At 43.7% G+C, this 19,941-nt stretch overlaps 2 protein-coding genes across 3 annotated transcripts in view; one reads left to right on the top strand and one right to left on the bottom strand.

Annotated features, from left to right (window-relative positions):
• Nucleotides 1-12,053, bottom strand: part of CLHC1 (clathrin heavy chain linker domain containing 1) — a 36,327-nt gene extending 24,274 nt beyond the window's left edge. The window contains exons 1-7 of one of the 2 annotated variants that reach the window (XM_073672286.1): nt 11,920-12,053; nt 8,621-8,834; nt 8,348-8,535; nt 7,077-7,216; nt 4,400-4,601; nt 2,112-2,227; nt 246-330 (exon numbers count right to left, since the gene is read on the bottom strand). In XM_073672286.1, the coding sequence (XP_073528387.1) occupies nt 246-330; nt 2,112-2,227; nt 4,400-4,601; nt 7,077-7,216; nt 8,348-8,535; nt 8,621-8,800 (911 nt within the window). In that variant the 5' untranslated portion in view covers nt 8,801-8,834; nt 11,920-12,053. Of the gene's footprint in view, nt 1-245; nt 331-2,111; nt 2,228-4,399; nt 4,602-7,076; nt 7,217-8,347; nt 8,536-8,620; nt 8,838-11,919 lie in introns of both variants that reach the window. The other variant, XM_073672287.1, reaches the window with a different exon arrangement.
• A 335-nt stretch (nt 12,054-12,388) lies between these two features.
• On the top strand, nt 12,389-18,279 carry RPS27A (ribosomal protein S27a). Its single transcript, XM_073672284.1, has 6 exons — nt 12,389-12,480; nt 12,599-12,663; nt 15,594-15,648; nt 17,216-17,301; nt 17,459-17,590; nt 18,091-18,279. Exons 2-6 carry the CDS (start codon nt 12,616-12,618, stop codon nt 18,238-18,240), a joined length of 471 nt encoding a protein of 156 aa, XP_073528385.1. The 5' UTR covers nt 12,389-12,480; nt 12,599-12,615; the 3' UTR covers nt 18,241-18,279.
• The last annotated feature ends 1,662 nt before the right edge of the window (nt 18,280-19,941 follow it).

Genomic DNA, 19,941 nt, shown 5'->3' with positions numbered 1-19,941 from the left:
GTCCTAACACATATAACCTACATTGTACCCATGAAATAGAATCCATATGGGAAAATAATCCCAATCTCAGACAATCTCCGTACTTACACACAGGGATACTTATTTTGTCTCTATCCTTTTTTAATTTCTTATGACTGTATTAGGGTTGATAAAACGTTAATGGGTGATCTGGCCTAAAAACATGGGAGGTGTGTGGCTTGTGCACCATGTGGAGCCCCTTCACCATATAGCAAGAACATTTGTACCTTTCCACATATTCCAGCAAAGCTTCTGCTTCCCGGTTCTTCCTCGGATCCAGATCCTCAAATATATTTGTGGAAGTAGCGTCATCTACAGGATGAAACAGGGTCAGCGATTGTTGAAACATGTCATGTCAGGAGATATGACTAATGTCTGACTGTAAATGTAACTTTATGGCTTTTATTAAAGACACAAGGTGACGGCACTGATTCTGAGGGGATCAACTGATCGTGAGAATACAGGATAGAAGCCATTGGAGGATATCATTTTATAGGAGAACGATGGTAAAGTAAAGACATGTGGCAAGTATTGAACAGTAGGACCAGCAATACTCAGCATGGAGAGTCCTGCGCACCCGTCACTGGTTGTACAGCGACCTCATTCATTTCAACACGGCCATGATACAGTCCCTGGGGGTCCAGGAGCGCTGATGTGAAGGGAAAACTTTGAAAACGTGTTGTAGCCCCTTCATTCCTAATAACGGTGTGTTCCTGAGATGATAAAGCGATGGCATATCCTCAGACGTATGCCTCCACTCTATGAGGTGGGAATAACTCTTGGATTTTCAATGTTGTGATAAAATGCACTAACCAAGCAAACCTCTTCTTTTATGCAGAGAGCTTGTCTAAACATTTTTTAGATAATTTTGAGGGCACATGCCCTCATAGGGGCGGATTCATCAAGGCTTTTAAGACACAAAAGTTGTAAAATTTTTGTTCAACATGGAGTTGCATAAAAATGTTGCGACTTTTGACATTTTCAAGCCCATTTATATCAGCTCTGACAAAATGGGTAGAGTTGGGGGAAGAGCCGAAATGGGGCGTGGACACGTCTGCCAAAACTGCCAATTTTTGGACAAGGCCAATACATCAAAAATCCCAGCATTCTGCACAGCAGTAATCCCCCTCCCTTCCTCCAAGAGCCATAACTTATTTTTTGAGTGAGGTGAAATAGTGAAAAAAATTCAATTCCACCATTGTTTTTTTGGGTTTCATTTTTTAACAGGGGTTAATTCCGGAGTAAAAAACTGCCAGGAAACATGATTTTTTTAAGTCCAGCCTTTTACGATAATAATAAAACTGGATGGCTTTTATTTTTAGTTTTAATGATTAAAAAAAAAAATCAGAACTTTGAAAAAAACAAATCTTTGCTTAGTGTCGCTTTTTTCTGAGATCTGTAACATTTACCGGTATATTTTTATCTTGGTGGAGATTTTTTTCCATTTATTTTACTTACTTATATAGCGCCATTAATTCTACAGCGCTTTACAGACATTATTTAAGTGTGTTTTTGTTTTGTGGGGCAAGCAAACTTTTTTATCTATTAATAATTAGGGGAAAGGAGACCTTTTTATTATTTTTTTTATTGCTTTTTTGAGGGGTAGGTGCAGTGACCCCAAAAAATGGCAATTCTGGTGTTTTGATTTTTTCTTTTTATGGCGTTAAACATAAAGGTTAATTAATGCCTATGGCTGGGCTTCATGGGAACCCAAAGATGGCGGCGGAGTCGGCCTTTCGTAGGCCTCCGGCTGCCATGACATCGCAGGAGGGTTTGGAAGGATGTGAAATAACCGCATGATGTGATCAGAGAGTGCCATTGGCATTTATGTTGCCAACTAGCTTTGATTGCTGCTATTAGAGGAAGGTGCTGGCTGTGTAACACAGCACACATCTGCTGTGTATGGAGTGGGGTCAGCTTCTTGTGCAGACCCCGGCCACTGCAAACCACCAGTAGGCAGAGAAATTAGAGAGTGGGCCTAAGATTTCTGCTGTAGATACAAAACAGAGTTTCCTGACTTGAAGAACCTCCAATACGGAGGACTGTCCAGTTTTTGTCCTAGACTTCTGCAAGAGATAATTTATGGTAAATACCTTTTATTTCACTTTCTTTTGATAACATTTGCACTAATGTCTCATAAAGAGAAAGACTTTTATCTGATCTTGCCCAGGAGGAAACTGTGTCCGCAATGGCTCTTTTCTTCCTGTAACTGTAAGAAGTAAGGAAACATAAAGAAGCTTAGTTTTAGGGTACAGGTTTACGTATAAGGGGGCCGCATCTTCTTTTCTTTACAGTATATTTCATTTATTCACTCATTTCACAGGCATGACTGATAATGACCACTAACACAGAAGACTAGAGGCTGCGAGTCTGATCACGAGATCTGCAGCTCGTACACAGCACACAGAACGGCAGACAATGGAGGGACAGCGGAGTCTGCTGCGTCTGTCTTTGGCACGGTATATATGGCTCCTATATGTGTCTACTGGCTTGGTTCTATTTCCATTTAATGAATATGGACACCTTCAGGGGCATTTTTTTTAAAGGGGTGGTCCAAAACTAAAGTTGATTTAATCCTAAATGTCTGTCTATTTAATGTAATAATCTAATTGTTTTTCTAACACACTTTAATTAAAAAGTTCCTACAGTTCCCTTTCTACGTTTTTTTTCACTTCCGCTCCGATGACGTTTTGTTTGAGAATCGAAATTGCATGCTGGGATACTCAAACAGGACGTCATCAGGTGGCCGGGACTGTGATCATCATCCTGAAATGATGTGTTGTCACGGACATCAGTTTTGGGGACCTGCTATACTGAGTATGTGTCAGTTGTAAATTCCATCATATGCTCAGTATGCATTCCCTGCACTATATTCCTTTTCAATGTATAGTGACAGTGCGCTTGTTTCAGGGGCAGAGCTGGTCTCTGCTCTCCCTACTTGCTGAGTTTTCGACTTTTCAATGCATACTGATAGTGCGCTCTGTTGCTGGCTCGTCACTTCTCATTAGAGCCAGTGAGGGAGCGCACTGTCACAGTGCACTGAAATGGAATATTGCACATGGAGATTGTACTTAGCATACGTCAGAATTGACAACCAGCAAATGCCAGAGCCTGCTCCATACCCATGCACCCTGACTATGATGTACACTTACATCACGTTGTGCAAGGGGGTTCAATGGAAGCATTTTGGGCTAAAAATAATTTTTTTCAATTGGGTTTCATTGAAAAATGTGAACTATTTGGCTTCTTTAGTCTCTATAATAAATAACAATTTTATATAGCGTTAACATTTCTCGCAGAACTTTACAATTAAGCGGGGACATGTATAGACAATACAAAGTAACTATTCAATTACAGAAGGACCCTGCTCGCAAACTTACAATCTATAAGGAAATAGGGGTGGGGGGCACAATAGGTAAAATGTGCTTGTCATGTATGGTCCAGCCATCATTATAATAAATAGGGTATTCAAATAAGCTGCATGATCCGGTCACCAGCCAGTATCTGTCTAAGTACAGTCACCAAGTGCTATTGGGTGCATGGAGGATGTGGACACAGATGAATAGGAAGGAGCAGATTCTGAGTACAATTTAGAAAGAGGGAACAGGAGAGAGTTAGGTTAGTGAATTGCGGTGATAGGCCTGTATAAAGAGATGTGTTTTTAAAGCACGCTTAAAAATATGGGGGCTAGGTATTAGTCGGATCTTTCGAGGGTAGTGCATTCTAGAAAACTGGCGCAGCACAAGAGAAGTCTTAGAGACGGAATTGAGAAGTTTGGATTATAGAGGATGTTAGTCTTCAATCAGTTGCAGAATGGAGAACATGGGTAGGAAGGAGATGTAGGGTGCTGCAGAACTCTGGAGAGCCTTGTGGGTAAGAGATAAGTTTGTAATGTATTCTGTAGCGTATGGGCAACCAGTGCAATGACTGACACAAGGTGGAGGCATCGGTGAAGAAGCTGGACAGAAATACGACCCTGGCTGCCACATTCAGGACGGATTAGAGAGGAGAAAGTTTGGTTAGAGGGAGACCGATCTCTATGGGTTATAGTACACAGCAGACTACAGAATGAGCTACCAGTCAATCCATCAGTCACACACTCCTTCTGATTACTGTGTATTTAACACTTATCTCTCCTCTTCTAAGCTTATTTTTAAAGACATTAAAAGTGAAAATTAGACAACCAATTAGGACAACAGTTTTAGTTGCTGTATTTTTTGTGTTGCGTTAGTGTCCTGATGCTTAGTCCCTAGTCTATCAGAAGAGAAAATATTTTCTGCAGCACAGAGAAAACCCACAGATTTTGATTAAAAATATAAAGCCATTTTGATGACTATGGTACTAAGCAAATCCCACAGCATCCATAATTTATTAGAAATACCTGTCCAGCAATCTCTGGTTGATTAAGTCAACTTCCTCTCTTTCCTGTAAGGCGATTCTGAGCTTGATGTCCAGTTCCTGCTTCCTCTGGATGGGGACGTACTTGGTTTTCATGTCAGCTTTTAATGCACACTTCTTGTCCTCTAAGAGCTGCTGGTATTTTATGAGGGCGGCCATGTCCAGGGAATCTTCTATTGTCATCCCTAACAGATTTGTCACATTATAACTCAGCTTTACTATATTTCTCTGAAAATTCCAGATAGGAAATGTTGTGGGTCACAAAATTATTCCAGAATTACCACCAAAGCGAGGCTTTAGTAACCAATTATTGAGCATAGTCAGATGTGTACTTACCTTTTATTCCATTAGAACATCCCCTAAAAAAATCCAATATAAGCCCATGTCATCTTCTCATCTCGAAAGATATGAAAACTTTAATTTTATCTTTTTCTGAATATTTACAACTTACACTGTGAATGGTCTCTACAGAGTCATACGAGAGTAACAGATGTAACTGTACATAATTTGGGGTCTAAGGGGTAACGTTTTTCCTTGTGGAGAGGGAAATGCCTGACATTCCAGTGTAAGGAGACTTCTAGGCCATGCAATGGTCCTCTGGGAAATTAAATATGCAAATTGCCTCTTCAGGGAGGAAAATGACTTGGACTCTAGTGCCACCTATTGAAAGTAGCAATCCAAAAAGTCAATATCAACTCTTTAACAAGCCTTGTCATATGACTTAGAATGAAAGCCAAACCAGTATATCAATTTGCAGACATGTGTTTGGGGGTGTTGCCCCTCATCAGTGCAAAGCATGATATTTGATTTGGCTGTATGAGAGGCTTCTGACTGGGGGCATATTCCGTGACGATGTCCCTGACACAGACATGAGACACTATATACTCAAAAAAACACATATACAAGGACACAAGTCTGATTGATTAGTTTTCAGAGCTCCTATTATTTACTTGCAGTAAACATTCCAACAAGATAGTATAAGGAAAATACTTCACGGATAATTGCATGAATACATGACAAATAGTTGCTGAATAGAATAGCATTCAGAGCTGGTATCACCATTAAGTCATGTGAGACGATCTAAAGGAAATTTGTGGCATAAGCTGCATCAGCTGTAGAAACAACCAGCCTTTCATGGAGGCATCATGGATAGGGAACGGGCGTGCAATCACACACCTGTTGCGACATTTTGGGGTGGGCCCCTTTTTCAAGTGGTTTGCGCTTTTTTGAGTATGTGGTCTATGTGGTTTCTGGGAGCCATTTTGCCCACATTTTGCTGCGCACTTCTCCACTGCTCGTTTACAGACATGACACACAACAGCTAATTACTGGCCACAGAGATGACACAATGCAGAGGACACATGTCAGTTTCAAGGTCGTCATTATTGGAGCCGCCTGTAGAGACTGGCAGAAGGCCCAGGAAGCTTTGGAACTGGAGTGGCGGGGGATTGGTAAGGAGAGAATGTTTTTTTAACTATTTTAGGCCATTGTGAATTTGTTTCAAAATAATTTAGCTGAGCAATAAGACACTAGTCCATTGGACCTGGTAGTCCTTGGCTGCCAGACTAGAGCTCTGTGACCTGCCTACTGCATGCAACATCTCCAGCTCTTCTTTGGATTAGTAGGTCTAGTGGGACATCACTGTTATGGCGTGATGTGTGATGTCGGCAGGGTCTTGCAAATTTGTTTTGCAACGTAAGATCCCCCTGCTCATGCCAGCACATGTCCATGCCCATTTGAATTCACCAATGCCATCTAGATGATCCAGAGGAGGCATGGGAGAAGGTCATCTGGTCAGAAGAAACCAAAATAGAACTTTTTGGTATCAACTCCATTCGCAGTGTTTGGAGGAAGAAGAAGGATAAGTAAAATCCCAAGAACACCGTCCCAACAGTGAAGCATGGTGGGGAAACATCATACCTTGGGGGTGCTTTTTTGCAAAGGGGACAGGACGACTGCACTGTATTGAAGGGAGGATGTATTGCGAGATTTTGGCCAACAACCTCCTTCCCTCAGTAAGAGCATTGAAGATGGATCGTGGCTGGGTCTTCCAGCATAACAATGACCCAAAACACACAGCTAGGGCAACTAAGGAGTGTCTCCGTAAGAATAATTTCAAGCTCCTGGAGTGGCCTAGACAGTCTCCTGACCTGAACCCAAGAGAAAATCTTTGGAGGGAGCTGAAATTCAATGTTGCCAGCAACCGCCCCAAAACCTGAAAGATTTGGAAAAGAAAATCCCTGCTGCAGTGTGTGCAAACTTGGTCAAAAACTACAGGAAACGTCTGACCTCTGTAATTGCAAACAAAGGTTTCTGTTCCAAATATTAAGATCTGTTTTTCTATTGTATCAAATATTTATTTCATGCAAATTAAGTATGTAAAAATCATACAATGTGATTTTCTGTTTTTTATTTTTAGATTCTGTCTCTCACAGTCGAAGTGTACCTATGATAAAAATTACAGACCTCTCCGTTCTTTGTAGGTGGGAAAACTTGCAAAATCGGCAGTGTGTCAAATACTTATTTTCTGTGAGAGGAAGGGGGTGGAACAGGACTCATAGACTTTTGAGTCTCAACAGTATTTTACCATTTTCCTACATGAAAATCCTGATTCCCAGATTAGAAAATGAGGAAGTGAGCCAATATTGGGAATATGATACCTGAAATTGGAGCACTGGGGTTTATTTCATTTTGTGGAGGTCCTGCTTCTTCTTTTGGAGGTGTCTTTACTCTCTTTTCATCCAGCAATTTCTGTAACTCTTTTTCAATTCTGCTAGAATCTTTATTAACTATATCAATTCTAGGACAAAAAGAAAGATACAAAGGATAAGTTTTACAAAAGATTGTACTGGTGAATTGAAACATAACATTGATAAATGGTGTGATTTGCAGACTGTCTCCGGTGCATACATGGACAGTCAGGAACCTCTATTTGCACAGAGAGTGTATGATATAAAGATAGGAGGGAGGTGAGAAGCACGGCTGACATTGTCGGAAGGTATCAGACATGTGTCCACATCAGCAGTGCCTATCACCTCTCAATGAAGAAGTGAGGTGTTGGATAACCCTTAGGCTGTGTGCCCACGTAGCATTTTTCAAGCGTATATGCTGCGGAATTTCCGCAACGTAAACGCTTGAAAAACGCAAGTATATCCGCACCCCATGGTCCCCAATGGGATTCCGCAAGTTCTATGCACATGCTGCAGATTTTTCCGCAGCGTTTATGCTACGTACAAAAATCCGCAGCATGTCATTTAATTTTGCGGAAGCGCAGCGGAACTCCCGCCATTGACTTGCATTGAGACGCATAGAAACCGCGACTGTACATTTGTACAAGCGGCTTCTATGCGTCTCTATGTGCGGATGGTACCCAGTTCTGGAGGAGAGGAGACTCTCATCCAGACCTGGGTACCATTGTACCTGTAAAAAAAGAATAAAATAACAAATAAAGTTTATACTCACCTGTCCGGCGTCTTCTCTCTGAATGCCAGCAGCGCTGAAGGACCTTCGGTGACGTCACAGTCATGTGACCGCAGGCCCTTCACCGCTCTGTCTCGCGATATGCCGGCAGCCGGGAACCAGCCAGGAAGCAGCGCTGCAGCCACGCCGGGCATCGGGGGTGAGTATAGCTTTATTTGTTTTATTTTTACGGTTCACACTGTATAAATCCATGCTGTTTGCATGGATTTATACAGTGTGACCTAGTTGTCAAGCACTTTCCAAGTGATGCTATCGCCTGGAAAGTGCTTGTCAATCTGCATGCGGAAACGCATGTGAACCCGCATGTGGATCCGCATGTATTCTGCAGGAAAAACGCATGCACAATCTGCATGCGTTTTTTTCTGCCAGGGAGATGCAGAAATGCTGCAGAAATTTTCTGCTTCATTTCTGCATCGTGGGCACATAGCCTTAATCATTATAGCAGTATCACCTGTCTGCCAGCTCGGCTGCCCTTTTCCTGTAATACATGAGTGTTGTGGGCTCCGAGGCTAGTCTTTTCAATTTTGCTTGAACATGAATTGCATTGGTCTCTCCCTGTATGGCGGCATCAATAAATTCATCGTACTCTTGTTTGATCGCAGTCAAAAGACGTTTATAGTCGGTGCAATATTCAATGACCTAAAAACATATCAAAAGCAATAGTTACATAGAGAAAGCAAAGCAACCATAAAGCAATGTACCGATATGCTGTAATGTGGTTCACCTTATCAAAAGCTTGTCCATAGATGATATACCACTGCTCAGCATCAAGCTGACCCACGGCCGATAGCTTCTCCACCTCCGACTTTATATTCTCCTCAATGCTGGTAAGAAATCTCTTATCACTGGCACTAGTGATGGGTGGGAGCACGGGGGTCCCAGATAATCCATGGACAGATTTCATAGTTCCTGTAGATGCATGTGGTGCTATTTCACGCCTGCTTAAATGTGGTGCCAGGAAAAGAAACAGAGTGAAAGGAACGTTAAAAGGTTCCCCACTACTTTTATACTAATGTCCTATCCCCACAATGGTCATCACTATAAGAACGGTGGAGATCTGACACCCGGCACCTCCCCACCAATCAGCTGTTGTCATCTCCATCAGTGGTTGGATGCAAACAGTGTATGAAGCTGAACAGCGCCGCTTCGTCACACTGTGTAGTGGTTGCTGCCAGGTACTGCAGATCAGCCTTTATTTTCTTCAATCCGCAGCTGGCAACACCCATGAATCAGTGTAATGGAGCGGTGCTGTGCAGCAAAATACACTGTCTGCATCCAATCACTGATGGAGGTGATACCAGCTGATCGGTGGGGAGGTGATGGGTGTCGGACCTCCTCCAGTCTTATATAATCAACAATATAAAAAGGAGTGGACAACCCTTTTTAACCTATAAGTAAATACTAAAAGTAAATGGAAGATAACCTTCCCCACAGGGTTAGTTAGCTTGAAGGATTTTCTTGTAGAAATTCCACAGAATCCCCCCCCCCATTTTTCTGACAGTGCGGAGAGAGTCCTGCTGCAATCCCTTGTCTCTCTGACAGACACCCTATTGTGTGTGTGTGTGTGCGGGGGGGCTTCTGCTACAATCCTTTCTTTCTGACAGACACCCTATTGTAGGGAGAGGCTCCTGCTGCAATCCCTTGTCTCTCTGACAGACACCCTATTGTAGGGGGAGGCTTCTGCTGCAATCCTTTCTTTCCGACACCCTATTGTAGGGAGAGGCTCCTGCTGCAATCCCTTGCCTCTCTGACAGACACCCTATTGTAGGGGGAGGCTCCTGCTGCGATCCCTTGTCTCTCTGACAGACACCCTATTGTAGGGGGAGGCTACTGTTGCGATCCTTTCTTTCTGACACCCTATTGTAGGGAGAGGCTCCTGCCGCAATGCTTTCTTTCTGACACCCTATTGTAGGGAGAGGCTCCTGCTGCAATCCCTTGTCTCTCTGACAGACACCCTATTGTAAGGGGGGTTTCTGCTGCAATCCCTTGTCTCTCTGACAGACACCCTATTGTGTGTGTGTGGGGGGCTTCTGCTGCAATCCTTTCTTTCTGACAGACACCCTATTTTAGGGAGAGGCTCCTGCTGCAATCCCTTGTCTCTCTGACAGACACCCTATTGTAGGGGGAGGCTACTGTTGCGATCCTTTCTTTCTGACACCCTATTGTAAGGAGAGGCTCCTGCTGCAATCCCTTGCCTCTCTGACAGACACCCTATGGTAGGGGGAGGCTTCTGCTGCAATGCTTTCTTTCTGACACCCTATTGTAGGGAGAGGCTCCTGCTGCAATCCCTTGTCTCTCTGACAGACACCCTATTGTAGGGGAGGTTTCTGCTGCAATCCCTTGTCTCTCTGACAGACACCCTATTGTAGGGGGAGGTTTCTGCTGCAATCCCTTGTCTCTCTGACAGACACCCTATTGTAGGGGGAGGCTCCTGCTGCGATCCCTTGTCTCTCTGACAGAATTCGCAATTGTAGGTGGCGGCTCCTGCTGCAATCCCTTGTCTCTCTGACAGACACCCTATTGTAGGGGGAGGCTCCTGCTGCAATCCCTTGTCTCTCTGACAGACACCCTAGTGTAGGGGGAGGCTCCTGGTACAATCCTTTCTCTCTGACAGACACCCTATTGTAGGGGGAGGCTTCTGCTGCAATCCTCTCTCTCTGACAGACACCCTATTGTAGGGGGGAGGCTCCTGCTGCAATCACTTGTCTCTCTAACAGACACCCTTTTGTAGGGGAGGCTTCTGCTGCCATCCTTTCTTTCTGACAGACAGCCTTTTGTAGGGGGAGGCTTCTGCTGCAACCCCTTTTCTCCCTGACAGACACCATATTGTAGGGGGAGGTTCAGAGGCCATAACTGTAACCCTTTTATAACCCTCCTCATCCAATGCCATATTCATACCTTTCTAACAGGTAAACTCTAGTATGTGGAGACAATATTACATTCAAAATATATTTCTAGTTATGAGGAAAGGACAATCATGTGGATTCTTTGTGATGTAAATGATCATCAACCATCATTGACAGAAAGCTGCTAAACAGTACTTGGGGTGTGGTTGGACCAGGAGGCACAAGGCCAATTGTCCTGCAGTTGTAATCTCCTGCAGATAAAGCAATGATTTTATTGAATCAACAACATACAGCCTAATAAGGGATACATCACTGGAATCAGGGTCTTAGCCCAACATTTTGCTGCTCTCGGGTTACACAACAAAACCTGCTGTGTGGAGGCTTGTTTTTCTTTTTTAAGGGTGAAAAAGTGGCACCTATTTTGTGGTACATATAATCTCATAGCTTGTAAGCAGGGCCCTCACTCCTCTTGGTATATATTGAATTATGTGTTACTCTCTGTAATTTCTGATATTGATTGTACAAGTCCCCTCTAAATTGTAAAGTGTTGCTGAATATGTTGGCGTTATAGAAATAAAATTATTATATTATTATCACCTATACACTTTCCATAAAGCTGCGATATATGAGAGCCTATTTATTGCCGGGTGAATTAAAGATTTAATTGCTACATTGTAGGCTACATATGAATTCTGATTGGTTTTCATTCCATTTTTTAAGGGGGTAACAAATGAAAACCAGCAATTCAGCCACAGTTTTTTTGGGTTTTTTTGCCGACGTGCACTGTGCAGAATTAATAAAGTATTAACTGTTCAGCGGGTCAGTACGATTATGACATTTATATACCTTTCCTTGTTTTACTAATTTTGCACAATGAAAACACTTTGGGGTACATGGAACTTTTTAATATATATATTTTTTTTTTTTAGAGGTGGAGCAAGAAATAACACCAAATGTGCCATTATTTTTGACTTCCCCCTTTCCTAAGATTTGGTGGTGCGGGGTGCATGATAGGGTGAGTCATTACGGAAACATCAATACCAATGGTGACCAGATATTTTTTCTATATGTTTTTACATTATAAGGCATTTGGAGTGCACCTGATTTACGCCAGAATTTGGCTTTACGGCTTCTCCTCGGCATTTTGCAATGGTTGATAACGGAGAACAATACTCACTTTTGTACATAAGACCTTTTGGAGCCCCTTCAGCCCTGCTGTTACCTCGCCATGCTGTGCACGCTCCCTCCCCAGGGCCGGGGTCTGTGTACGGACTCTCGTTACTAAGGGCCGTTGTCAGGGGCGTGACTAATGGAAATGGGATAACATTTGTGGGGGGAAAAATCACTCATACCACTTGTCATTTCCATCACTGACTGATTTAAATATTTTAATATATGTCCAAAAGTGTTATTAGGCCAGGAATATATTTAAAAAAAAATACAGTGTAAAATTCACAAGGACTTCAAGTCCCACAATGCATTGCGCCTGGAGGGCCCCCAGAGACGAATAACCAGGATTCTTCATCATTTCACTACAATTATACCGTGCAGTGGTCGCTGAGAGCCGCAGTCCGCGCTCACCGTCCGCTTCTTCTCGTTTTGGGCTAGGAAGATTCTAGCAGGCATTGTGGAGGGCAGCCCTCCCTCGCCCCGCCCACCGCAGCCCTGCTCGGCTGCTAGGAAAACCCCCTGTCCGCCGGAAGGAGGCCCTCTCTCCAGGATCCGCCATTAGCAGGAGGTGAGTGTGTCGGCTCGGCTCCGGGTATGGGGGGGGGATTACTGCCGTGTACCGGGGGCTCGGGGCCGGGGAATCCGCGCTATTCGGAGCTGTTATAACCGTGTGTTATATTCTGCAGGTGGATCCGGCGCCAATATGCAGATCTTCGTGAAGACTCTCACGGGGAAGACCATCACCCTCGAGGTGTGTGCGGGACTGCAGCGTGTGTGGCGGAGGCCCGGGAGCTGGGCAGTGTGGATGGATGCTGGGGGTTGTAGTGCGGCCACGTGTGTGTCGGCTCCCGGTGTGCAGGATATACTGGCCGCACATGTGCTGTGCGGAGCCATCATGGAGTAGCCGTGATAACGCCGGGGAACCGCACCTCAGTGTGACCTGCTGTACTGTGAGGCGGCACAGCCGCGAGTCTGCTTATTATGGGATGTCCATAGCGGCCATCACTGATCACCCTCTGATTTCTGGAGATCTCGCCTTCCAAGCAAGAAGGAAATAAATGATGGGCCCCTCATTAATAATCCCATAAATAGTATTTCCCCTCTATGCTGGATTATACTCACTCTAATTTATTGAGGTGTTTGTAGAATAAAGTGATAGTGCCCGCATGTGACCTGCGCTCCCTTCGTTCCCTGTAGGGTCGTCGGCACCCGCGTGTGACCTGCGCTCCCTTCGTTCCCTGTAGGGTCGTCGGCACCCGCGTGTGACCTGCGCTCCGTTCCCTATAGGGTTGTCAGTGCAGTGGTTCTCCTTACGGATCACTTGGGTTATGTAGGGTTAATCAAGTGAGCAGCAGGATGGCTGTGTTTAGCACTAACTTTGAATCTCAGGGGTCCTGGGTTCATATCCCACCAAGGACATCTGCAAAGAGTTTATTTTCTTCCCGTGTTTGTGTGGGTTTCCTCCCACACTCCAAAGACATACTGATAGGGAATCTAGATTGTGAGCCCCAATGGGGGCAGCGATAATATCTGTAAAGCGCTGTGGAATTAATAGTTCTTTATAAGCTAATCATAATAAATAAAATTATCAGAGAGCAGTGACTAATGGCATGTCTACATACAGACAGAGCACATTAGCCCGGGCTGCCAAGGTGAGGCTACCGGAGCCATTGTACTTCCTATCTGACTCTAGGTGGCACTCTGACTGACTAGTCTCCTGGTCATCTTTAACCCCTTTACAACCTGTGACGTAATAGTACTCACAGACTGTAATCCCCCGGTTCAGTGAGGGCTCCGGCGGTGAGCCCGCACTGAACCGAGCACATGTCAGCTGATTATTACAGCTGACATGTGCCTGCAACAGCCATGGGTGGAATCGCGATCCACCTGCGGCTGTTAACATGTTAAATGCTACGGTCAATCTCTGACAGCGGCATTTAACTTGTCCTAAGCCCCGCCCATTGGTGATTACGTGATCACAGGTCACCGATGGGTGAGCATGACAACCCTGGGTCTTCAGCAGACGCCTGTGGTTGTCAAGAGCTGGTCGCTATGAGCGCCACCTAGTGGTTGGCGCTCATAGCACAGCATTTCTGCTGCATACAGGGGATCTGCTTATCACCTCTATGTAGCAGAGGCGATCGGATAGTTGCTGCTTCTATAGTCTCCTATGGAGACTATAGAAGCAAGCAAAAAGTGAAAAAAAAAAAAAAAGTTTTTAAAAATATAAAACAAAAGTTTAAATCACCCCCCTTTCGCCCCATTCAAAATTAAAATAAAAAAACCCACATGCACATATTTGGTATCGCCGCGTTCAGAATCGCCCAATCTATCAATATAAAAAAATAATTAATCCGATCGGTAAACGGCGTAACGAGAAAAGAATTCTGAACGCCAGAATTACGTTTTTTGGTCGCCACAAAATTGCAAAAAAATGCAATAACGGGCGATCAAAACATCAGATCTACCCCAAAATGGTATCAATAAAAAACGTCAGCTCGGTGCGCAAAAAATAAGCAATAAATAAATTTTGGAATTTTTTTTCACCACTTAAATAAAAAAGAAGCTATATATGTTTGGTGTCTACGAACTCGTAATGACCTGGAGAATAATAATGGCAGGTCAGTTTTAGCATTCAGTGAACGTGGTAAAAAAATAAACTGTGGTATTGCACTTTTTTTTGCAATTTCACCGCACTTGGAATCTTTTTCCCGTACACGATATGGTAAAACTAGTAATGGCGTTGAAAAGTAGAACTCGCCCCGCAAAAAAATAAGCCCTCACATGGCCATATTGACCAAAAAATAAAAACGCTATGGCTCTGGGAACAAGGGGAGCAAAAAACGAAAAAGCAAAAACGCAAAATCCCAGGGTTGCGAAAGGGTTAAAGGGGTTGTCCACTACTTTATATGATCCCCCAGGGCCCATAAGTGTTTCTCTAAATACCTTGTGTTGCAGTTACTGCCTGTGAGCGGCGCTATCACTGACCGCTCACAGGCATCACCTGACTGCAGCCGGCTCTGACATCCGCTGATGTCACCTCACGTTCCAGCTGCTGCCGGGGGTGACTTCTGCGCTCCTCGCGGTGGATGCTGGGCTGTAGGTGGGGTTACCCCACGCATCACACCCAGCATCCACCGCACGCTTTTTCTTCTCATTCATTGGGAAAGCGCGTGGTGGATGCTGGGTGTGATGCATGGGGTAACCCCGCCCACAGCCACTGTCACTGATGTCACGCCTCACTTGACGTGATATCAGTGACTGGTCACTTGATGCCTCTGAGCGGCCAGCGATAGCGCCGCTCAGAGGCAGAAAAGGCGCCGCAAGGTATTTACAACATTCATTCATGGTTCCTATAAAGTAGTGGACAACTTCTTTAAAGGGTTTATGTAGGCAGAGCCCCCACTCTTCCATTCCTTACATGACTGTGCAGTCTGGCTCGATAGGGCTACATGGTGACATAGAAATCAGTGTTGCTTTGCAGCATTGCATCTTATAACTGCCTATGGTGTCGCATTGCGACCTTATTCAACTGCCTTGTGATTTTCTGACACTGGTTGCACACACTTTACTTTCCATAGATTTCAGTGCAAGTCACTTGAGACTGTGACATCCATGTGAATTCTTTGCGATTCGGCTTTTTGTTTTTGGATCTCTTTTTAACGTCTCTTTCTTGTCCAGGTCGAACCCTCTGATACTATTGAAAATGTCAAGGCTAAGATTCAGGATAAGGAAGGTGAGTTATGTTGAATTATCCCTGTAGTAGACCAGGAAGGCTCTAAAGCGGTTGTCTGGGTATTAAAAAAAAGTCACAAAATGATTAGATTGTGAGAAAAATGACACAACCCTGGACTCATTGTTTTCCTACTGGTCTGTGCTTCCTGCTGCAGCAATGTGGTCCTGTCACAGGGAGGTGTGATTGCTGCATGTCTGTAGGCGGTAGAGATCGGTGGTCTGTGGTGGAGAAATGGTGAGATTAGTCTTGTGATTATCGGCCCCTGGGAAAGGGCTTCTGCATTCCCAATAGAGAACTCTAGAATGAAGACGCTCAGCTGGGCCCTTGTGTTGGGGCGGTCAGGAGAGAACTCGACTCTTAGGTGTATGGATGACTTCATACATATTCTGCTAATAGTTGACAAGTTTTTGGAACGATGATCCACGACATCTGGAAGGAAACATTTCTCCTTATGGTGCATCCACATGAGTCAGGAGCTGTTCACATTTTTATTAAAAACTGCCCTTATGAACATTGCATCATAAATGAGAGAAAAGCAATCCTCTTGAATGTCCCTGGTGGGTTTTTTTTCATTGAGATTCTCTGGGGGTAAAAACAGCATGAACCCAAATGTTATTCTATATTTGCAAATCAAAAATTCTGTTCAGTGCTTGTGGCCTTACATGTGACTTATATATTTGGAACGTTTTTCAAGGTATTACAGGGTTTAGTCACTGTGGTATCAGGAGGTGAACATTGTGGGTAATGTGGCGTCTACTGAAACCTAATTGGACACATACGCGGTGGGGCAAGTGCCTGATAAGTACATCCTGGCCGCGGCGCCTGCTTCTGGACTCCCCTCCCGATCCACCTTATGTCAAGTTGTGGTTTTTACCAATCTAAAGTTGCTGCCTGTTTCTTGGGTTTTGATGTTGCCTCCAAAAACCGTACCTATTGCCCATTGGGGTCTGCCATTTTTACATAAGTAGATTAGGCATCATCAGATTGATGATTTTTCTAAACACTGAATAGTAAAAGTGTGGACATGGGCTCTGTTTTCTAGCGAAATTTGTGTCCAAACTTCCTGGTTGTGGATGTTGGCATGCTGAGTGGGGTCCCGCAACCCTCCGCTCCCCTTCTTCCTGTGAGATCTCGCTCTGCACTGATCCAGGCTCTTACTGACCGGTTGCATCATTAGAGCAGATGGGCTTCTGTAATGGCTGAGTAAAGGATGCGGCATTGGATGACTGCATGAGCGAGATTTCTCACTTCTGCAACATGGAGGGTTGTGGGATGCAGCTTTGTATGCTGGGATACAACATCCCAGAAGTTGGCTCCTTTATGGGGGCGTTAGGAACCTTCTGACCAATAGTTTAGAAAAATCAGCAGCATTGGTCTGACCAGTGATTTCTTACATAAAGTGCAGCCCCAGAATTATGATGAGTTCTTTTTAAGATGTTAGACGTCCTTTATGAAAGTGTTACCTTTCAAGTATCATTGTCTAACCTAGGGGTTAGCTTTTAATCATATGTGCATCATCTCTGCAATGTTCTCTGTCCATGGAGACTGATGTCTTCTGCTTCTCTAGGTATCCCTCCTGATCAGCAGAGGTTAATCTTTGCCGGCAAGCAGCTTGAAGATGGCCGCACTCTCTCAGATTACAATATCCAGAAGGTATGCCTACACTTTTTTCGTTATAGCCTTTGATATTTATTTTTTGTTACCGCCAAGTGACAGGATACATAATTCCCTGCAGACTGGTTGGGGTTCACATCCAGAGACCTCCATGGATCACTCAACAGTTGTCATCTACATTTTTTTCCTCCTGTAGGAGTCCACTCTCCACTTGGTGCTGAGGCTCCGTGGTGGTGCTAAGAAGAGGAAGAAGAAGTCTTACACCACACCCAAGAAGAACAAGCATAAGAGAAAGAAGGTCAAGCTTGCTGTGCTGAAGTACTACAAGGTAAGGCTGAAGGTTTGTTCTTTCTTGTCGGCGTTATGATGAAACTGAGACAGAATTGTTACATATGGATACAAATATTCCACCCGCCTGACCTATAATGATGGTATCCCCACTGTAGGTACATGGTCATCCTTTAAGGGAGTGTCTATAACATCCAGTCTCTGGGCTCCTCTTTCCTTGTGATTTGGTTACAACAGAAAATATGTAGTATCACACAGCACCCATATGGCTGGGTCTACAAGAAAGCTTTCCATATTTGCAGCCCTCCTCTAACAATAAAAGTAGTTGTTCCTGGTGTTTATTACGACTCCTTGCTGCCATTCAAAGTCACAAAGAAACATTTGGTTGATGGACTACAGGATTGCACATCGCACTAGGACTTTTGTCTGGGGCCTGATAAAGTCCTTCTGATAGGATTCTTACATGCAGTAACCACAGTCTTGCATCTTTTACTTGGGTCTCTCTTATATGGCTGCCTCACATAAACCTGTCTTTTGTAGGTTGATGAAAATGGAAAAATCCACCGCCTGAGGCGTGAATGCCCATCTGATGAGTGCGGCGCTGGAGTCTTCATGGCCAGTCACTTTGACAGGCATTACTGTGGAAAGTGCTGTCTGACCTACTGCTTCAACAAGCCTGAGGACAAATAAATAAATGTACATGTGTTAATAAAGTCCACCCATACTTCACCTGTGCCGCATTATTATTATGGGCCCAACTACTCCTAAATATGACTTGTTTTAAATTGCAATCCAGCTGGGAAAACAAAAAAAATTAAGGCTTTATTTTCCATTTTTTAACATAATGAGAATATTAACAATAGTAACCATTAGGCTCAATAACTATCAATGTCCACTGAAGCCAGTTCAGTGTCTGCCTCTCTATTATGTAGTTGCTTAGAAAATAATTACGTATCATATCCATACATTAAATATTACAGCCTCATACACCGCACATAATCATATCTGTCCTCATGGCCATCACCCCCTGAAAAGTCATAAAGTAACGCTATGCAGCCATGATAAATATACGGAGCGCTCTGCTGGGCTTTATCTGTTATTACTAACCCCATCCCCTACCCTATCAGATTTATAAGCACATCTATTCGTATAGATCACTTTATATAGTGGAATATAATTGCAGCTGATGGAGCATACAGGGGAACTTTGTGGATTCCCATGCCATTATTATTTTTCTAGCACAGAAATCTAAAGTCTCGCCGTTGCACCCATCAATGGGCTCATGTAGAATACCCAGCAGGCATAATTCAAAGTGTTCACGGAGAAACAGAAAATCACTTGGGACTATTCCAAATCTCAGCCTTTCTGGAATATAAAAAAAATAAATGGCATTTAGAAATTTTGGCTGGAGCAAACTGGCCCTAGCACTCAGGAATAAAATGTATCTTTCACCTCTCAATTCCTCCACTGTCAAGTCTGGTATATCCACCACTGGCTTCACACAAGGTTTGGCAGTAGATGACTGGAGAAGAGCATATGCTTGTGTGAGGGGTCCAGGTAAATCAGAGGTGCCAAAAAGCCTAAGGACAATGGCGCTTTTCCAAGCTGCACACACTGTGTGACGGAGTTGTATGTAAAGGATCTTGGTATCAGGAACCCCATAATCTAACTTGTCAATCCTCAAAGGTAAGCAATTCAGAAGTATCTGAGAACACAGGAAAGGCAAATTTGATACTATACCTCATCCAGAGAACCACATCAGGCAGAGAGTATAAATGTGGAAGGCGAGATTAAAGCAAAGCGGCACCCTGGGCAAAACATGGTGTAGCCAAGTGCCTGAATATATTCTGTGCCTTTGTCCATACTTTAGCTACTGTCGTAAGAGGGACTGAAGCTGTAGGGACTACCTTATATCTACAGAGTATATCCACAATATAATTTTGTATTGTACATCAATCATTTGGACAAATATTTTAAGGCTATGTTCACACATTGCATTTTTTTCTGTGGTTTTTTTTTAATGCAAATTTTCAGCTGTGTTTGACAGTACCAGCAAAGTCTGAGATTCCAGGAATCTCATGCACACATCTTGCTTTTTATTTGATCAGTATTTTGTGCTTTGCATGTTTTTTTGCAGAATAGAGCAGGTCACTTCTTTCAGTGGTTTTTCACCCATTGGAAGTAATGGGTGGTGAAAAAAACACCAAAAATTCAGGTCAGTTTTTTTGTGCCAAAACCAGAATGAGATTTTTTTTTTTCACTGAAATTTATTTACATGCATAAAGAGACAAAAGGACAGTAAAAAAACGCAGCAAAAAAGCAAGAAAAATCCTGAACAAGCCTCCTGCCAAGAGATCAGGCTTTGCTGCTGAAAAAAATTGCAATGTGTGA

Source organism: Phyllobates terribilis, unplaced genomic scaffold (genome assembly GCF_046119375.1).
Source record: "Phyllobates terribilis strain yellow unplaced genomic scaffold, ASM4611937v1 Scaffold_3__8_contigs__length_932513732, whole genome shotgun sequence".
NCBI classification, from domain to species: domain Eukaryota; kingdom Metazoa; phylum Chordata; class Amphibia; order Anura; family Dendrobatidae; genus Phyllobates; species Phyllobates terribilis.
This window is presented reverse-complemented; position numbering and strand designations above follow the sequence as displayed.

Coding starts and splice junctions, on each gene's coding strand:
- RPS27A (XM_073672284.1), top strand. CDS start 12,616: ATGCAGATCTTCGTGAAGACTCTCACGGGGAAGACCATCACCCTCGAG. Junction 12,664..15,593: donor GGAAGACCATCACCCTCGAG/GTGTGTGCGGGA, acceptor TTTCTTGTCCAG/GTCGAACCCTCTGATACTAT. Junction 17,302..17,458: donor CAGATTACAATATCCAGAAG/GTATGCCTACAC, acceptor TTCCTCCTGTAG/GAGTCCACTCTCCACTTGGT.